The 5,889-nt window shown below is 49.0% G+C and overlaps 1 protein-coding gene across 1 annotated transcript in view; it reads left to right on the top strand.

Annotated features, from left to right (window-relative positions):
- The window catches only part of spire2 (spire-type actin nucleation factor 2), a 55,243-nt gene that overhangs the window by 30,324 nt on the left and 19,030 nt on the right, over window positions 1-5,889 (top strand). The window contains exons 2-6 of the mRNA XM_008296799.1: window positions 1,556-1,602; window positions 2,113-2,481; window positions 4,343-4,423; window positions 4,501-4,665; window positions 5,300-5,386. Of these exons, the coding sequence (XP_008295021.1) occupies window positions 1,556-1,602; window positions 2,113-2,481; window positions 4,343-4,423; window positions 4,501-4,665; window positions 5,300-5,386 (749 nt within the window). The remainder of the gene's footprint in view (window positions 1-1,555; window positions 1,603-2,112; window positions 2,482-4,342; window positions 4,424-4,500; window positions 4,666-5,299; window positions 5,387-5,889) is intronic.

Raw genomic sequence — 5,889 nt, 5'->3', positions numbered from 1 at the left:
TCAGCTCTGTCTTCACCGTGATGGTCCGATTCACCTCACGCTCCATTTTCCCATCGCTTGTGAACAAGACCTCGAGATACTTAAACTCCCTCACTTGAGGAAGCAACTCTGCATTGCTCCTCCTGAATCCAAGGTTCGGCAACCTCTTACCCATGTCCCCAACCTCCCCCAGGATGCAGGAGAAACTCTTCTGGAGGTGGGAGTTGAAAACGCCACGGACAGGGGCCTTCACCAGATGTTCCCAGTTCACCCACACTACGTGTTTGGGTTTACCAGGTCTGTCCAGCAGCCTTCCCCACCATTGGATCCAACTCACCACCAGGTGGTGATCAGTTGACAGCTCTGCTCCTCTCTTCACCCGAGTGTCCAAAACATACGGCCGCAGGTCTGATGATACGACTACAAAGTCGATCATCGACCTTTGGCCTTAGTTACTCTGGTACCAGGTACACTTATGAGCAACCTTTTGTTTGAACATGGTGTTTGTTTTGGCCAATCTGTGGCTAAAACAGAAGTCCAATAACAAAACACCGCTCGGGTTCAGATCAGGCAGGCCGTTCCTCCCAATCACTCCTTTCCAGGTTTCACCGTCATTGCCCACATGAGCATTGAAGTCCCCCAAGAGAACTATGGAGTCTCTGGGCGGTGTCCAGGAAGGGGCGCCGCCTGGAGACTCCATAGTTCCATAGAAGGCCGGGTACTCGAACTGCCGTTTGGTGCATAAGCACAAACGACAGTCAGAGTTTTCCCCTCTGCAGCACACAGTCGCAGAGAGGCGACCTTCTCAGGCTCCGTCCCCACCAGTGAGGTGACGTTCCACCTCCCATGAGCTAGTCTAGGCCACCAGGGGGCGGTACGCCAGGATGCCCACTCCTGCCTGCCACCCAGTGGGCATAGCACCTGACCCCGATCCTCTGCCCTGAGGGTGGTGGGCCCTCTGGGCAGTGCCCCCGTGGGGCCACAAGGCTCGACCACCAGACGCTCCCCGGCAAGCTCCCCCTCAGGCCTGGCTCCAGGAGGGTGCCCCGGTCTCCCTAATCCGGTCGAGGTGGCGGCTTTCCTTTTGTTAGCTGTCATCAGGGTTCTTTGAATCGCTCTTTGTCTGGTCCCTCCCCCAGAACCAGTTTGCCTTGGGAGACCCTACCAGGGGCTAATGCCCTGAACAACATAGCTCCCAGGATCACAGGGACACTCAAACCCCTCCACCGGGGGAAGGTGGCGATTCATCCAAGTGTGGCACCTTTTAATAAAAACTAACATGCATCCATGTAGATTTTCATGGAGATAAAGTACACTTTTTGAAAATAATAATAATATATATGACATAAATCCCTGTTTAAGACACTTAAAGAACAAAAAATGAACAAAATTGGAAAAGAAAGTATAAAGAAGGGGTGGTGGGATGTCAGCAGCATCTTGGGATCCTCCAGGAGGAAATGAAAACGTTTCTGGGCACAAAGATGTCGAAAGAAACTCCAAGAAACTCAGAAAATAGAAGGAAAAGTCCGACCTGTGTCTGAGATCCTCATTGGTTGTTTCTTCTCCGTCTCTCCAGATGAAACCGATGGACCGCCTCCTCCTCCACCTGCGGCAGAGCGACAGGTGAGAACAACACGACAGACAAACTGCTCCAACACTGAGTCTGACAACGCTGCCACCATCAGGCCATGCTGTGTATTGCAGCATGTTAATGTTATTTAAAGCTTTGGATGAAAACATCAAAAAACAAGAAGCTTTTTGACATTCTGACTCCAAAAACATTGAGAGAAATAACTTGAGGACTTTTTTATGCACAGTTAAAAGATTAAAAAAATAAATAAATTATTACAAATATTTTGACTATTTTTTAAAAACTATATTTACATCAGCAAAAAAAAAAGTATATTAAGGATGAAAAGTGGTTTTAGAAGAATCCGGCCCAAACTGTAACTACTGATAAACAATCTGTGTCTCTACAAACGGTAAGTTGTTCTTTTTCGATCATTTAGTGCATTGAAATCAGAGAAACGATCCTTATTTTCCAGACATCTGTTGTTTCCACCGTCTTGTCCTGCTGTGTTGATGTTCAGTAGAGCAGCAGGATGAACCTCCCTGATGAACTCTGTCTTGCAGCTGGTCCAGTCCCTCGGCGTGGCCATCTACCGGGCTCTGGACTGGGGCCTGGACGACAGCGAGGAGCGGGAACTGGGCCCCCAGCTGGAGCGGCTCATCGAGCGCATGGCCGGAGGCGACCAGAGCGACGGCGGCGCCGCCAACGGGGCGACGGATGAAGGCTACAGCGGCCAGGAGGAGGAGGAGGAGGAGGAGCAGGAGGAGGTGGTCCGGCCCGTGTGCTCCTTCCACCAGGTGATGGCGCTGTGTGCGTCCAGGCTGGCCGACCCCGGCCGGGCCCCGGACCACTACCAGGCCGTCTGCAGGGCGCTGTATGTGGAGACGCTGGAGCTGCAGACCTTCCTGACCAAGATCAGAGACGCCAAAGAGGTTCGGTCCAGTTACTCCAAACTTCAGAGCGTAAAAAGACATCGGTCACGTTCTGGCTCCATACAGCAAACAGGACCTGTTTGGCCACTTTCAGCATTTTGTTTTTTGCACTTTGACATTTGAGGCAGAAATCTTCTCCTTATTTCTCATCATGTCACTGATCCAGGATCTGTAATACTGGACAAGTGTGTAAACTACGATGCAGTCCTAAAGACAGCATGAGGTTCTTCTGCTGGATTACTGGTAGCAGCTGGACTGATTGAAGACGTTCCACCTCCATCCAGGAGCTTCATCAGCTCTGACTGACTGGTTGGGAGTTCCACAGACTGATATCCTGAAGGAGACGTTAACACCTGAGTTTGGGTTTCACAGACGTGTTGCTACACACTTGGGGAAGAACGGCCTTCGACTGGTGCCGGAGCACAAAAGAACTTCCAGAAAACTTGCAGACTACAGGAATCATCTACACTTCAACCTGAGATGCAGACAACACGACATGATCTCCAACAGCCTACGACTCGGGTCCACGGTGACGGGCAACAGAGCACAAAGAATCCTGCAGAACCAGCTGATCAATGAAAGCGTGAGACGGGTCCATTTCACCACTGGTGCACTTAGAGTGAAGAACAATAAAATGCGTGAGAGACTGTCAGCCCTTAGTGAAATGAAACCTAAACTCAGGTGTTAACGTCTCCTTCAGGATATCAGTCTGTGGAACTCCCAACCAGTCAGTCAGAGCTGATGAAGCCTCCTGGATGGAGGTGGAACGTCTTCAGTCAGTCCAGCTGCTACCAGTAATCAGCAGCAGCTAAACCAGATCCTGCAGCGTCACTGTTCAGACGTGAACGAACCGAGAGAGAAGCTGAACATTCAGGCAGTAAACGAGGAACCGAGAGGCTGGAGCTCCTCCTCTGATGTCAGGACGCGTCCACGTTAACGGTCCTGCTCAGCTTCCTGTCGAGGGGCTGCAGCTCTTTGCGCTCATCGATCTGCTCGTTAGGACGAAGCAGAGACGTGTTCACACCAACGCCTCCAGATGTGCTGTGAAGCTCCAGAACATCTGTTTGATGCTTCACAGAACCGCAGCGACCAATGAATGCTCTGATAACGTTAAATACACGTTTATCCTCGACCGTCTCCGTCACAGCATAAAACATCAACACTACAGATGGTAGCAGATTCTGTCTTCACATGTGAAACACCTTCAGAGAAAACCTTTTAACCAGTCGACTGTCTGTCAGCAGGTTTTATTCTCACTTGAGTCTGTTTGAACGACATCTGAGGAACTGTTTAAGATCAAACCTGTCATACTGGACAATGGATCAAATAATCTCTGAATGTGGGTTCAGACGTGAAAAGTTCCTCCTTAGAGCTCAAATCAACAAAACAGAAGGTAACCAGTGATGTTTCCTGAACCTCATGTAGCTGCAGGTCTCAGGAACAACCTTCACACTAGAACACTTTAATATGAAACACTGGGACACAGACATGGAAAATAAAATAGATTATACATTGTTCATAACTGATTAAGCAGCTTTGACAAGTTGTAACACAAACGGTCCATTTTCATGGTTCTGAATCATGATGAGGAGCTTTCAGGTTTTATCTTCAACAGTTCCTCAGATGTTCTTGAGACTCAGACAACCCGCTGAGAGATGGTTGGTTACGAAGCATCTGTGTCAGAGATCCTTTCATATTTAAACCTAAAGTTGTGTAAATATCTTGTCTCAGAATTCTGCTTAAAGCTGCTGCAGGATTCCTGACTGCTGCCCCCTGGTGGTGACTCGATAAAACCAGAATCTGTTGTTGAACGATCAGAAATACGCTCAAAGAGTTCCGTTTGTTGCTTTTTGTTGAACAGATGCTGAAGAAGATCTCGTCCGAGGAGACTCTGGAGGACAAGTCTTCTGCCGAGCTGGACGCTCTGAAGCACCGGGACTGGGTGAGCCGCCGCCACCGCCGCCGCTACAGAACCACCACCAGCAGGGGGCGCTCTGACTCCTGTTGTTGTCGTTCCAGGCCCGGCTGTGGGTGCAGCTGATGAAGGAGCTGCGGCAGGGCGTCAAGCTGAAGAAGGTGCAGGAGCAGAACTTCAACCCGCTGCCCACCGAGTTCAGCCTGACGCCCTTCGAGATGCTGATGCAGGACATCCGAGCCCGAAACTACCAGCTGCGCAAAGTCATGGTGAGAACCTGGAGACGCAGAGAACAGGTGATGGTCGGGGCGCCGCTGCAGCTCACCTGGTTCACCTGGTTCACCTGGTTCACCTGGCTGAGCTGGCCTCCCAGGTACAGGCTGTAGAGAAACGTCACAGCCGAGTCACAGAAAGCGTTTCTGACGGATCTTTAAATGAGACGTGTGGAATAAGTTCTGATGCACGTTTCTGTCACCTGGTAATTTAATTTAATTTAATTTAATTTAATTTAATTTAATATATAAACGTTATATGTAACCTGGTGGTGGTAATCTCGTGTAGGAAAGCCTGAAGCGTCTGCAGAGGTGAAGCTTTAACCTGTTTAGATGTCTGAAGATGCTGAAGACCTGGAAGCTCCGCCTCCTGCAGACGCTCCTCAGGTGAAGGCGTCAGGAGAACACCGTCAGCTCCAGGCATGATTCAGCCTCAGCACAAACACTGTCGGAGCTCCTCTCAGCCGTCTGTTGTCCACCTCCACCTCCTCCACCTCCTCCACCTCCGTCAGCACCAGCAGACTGCAGCGGCGCTCCTATAAATATGACTTTATGTGCGTGCTGGTGTCTGGTGTCGCTCAGGTGAGATGTTTCAGGTGTGATGCTGAGCTTGTGTCTGTGCTGTGCTCAGGTCGATGGAGACATCCCCACCAGAGTGAAGAGGAACGCCCACGAGCTGATCCTGGACTTCATCCGGTCCAGGCCTCCTCTGAAGCCGGTGAGCAGGATGTTTGTGTTGAGCTGCTGTAACCCGACCTGCTGGGTCTGTGGTGGCGGTCATGTTTCTAAGCTCTGTGACGGACCAGTAGGACGACACACAGCGTGATCCACATGAGCTGCTTCATCTGGAGCGCTTCTGCTTTAAACGAAGGTTCAGGCTGGTCCGGGGTCAGTGAACACGCCTCAAACCAGGATGCTTTACTACAAAATAAAAGCTTTTGAGCTGATATTTTTTCCTGTGTTGGTGAATTCCAGTTTTAACCAGTAAAATTAACAAAAAAGGGAAATATCTGTTTATTTATTTACCTGTTGACTATATTAAAATAAAAAACAGTAAATATTGTCCACACTGAGGCGTCTGCATTTTGGTATTTTGTTCTTTTTCTTATCGTTTTTTTCTTCTGTTTTTATATTAATTATTTAATATTAATTTTAATATTTTACATTATTTGCAATGAAAAATCTGAATATTGAAGATTGTTTTTAAAAAGTGCCATTTAT

Source organism: Stegastes partitus, unplaced genomic scaffold, assembly GCF_000690725.1.
Source record: "Stegastes partitus isolate 25-593 unplaced genomic scaffold, Stegastes_partitus-1.0.2 Scaffold1152, whole genome shotgun sequence".
Taxonomy (NCBI): Eukaryota; Metazoa; Chordata; class Actinopteri; family Pomacentridae; genus Stegastes; species Stegastes partitus.
Note: the sequence above shows the minus strand (reverse complement) of the source record. Positions and strands in the feature narration are given on the sequence as shown.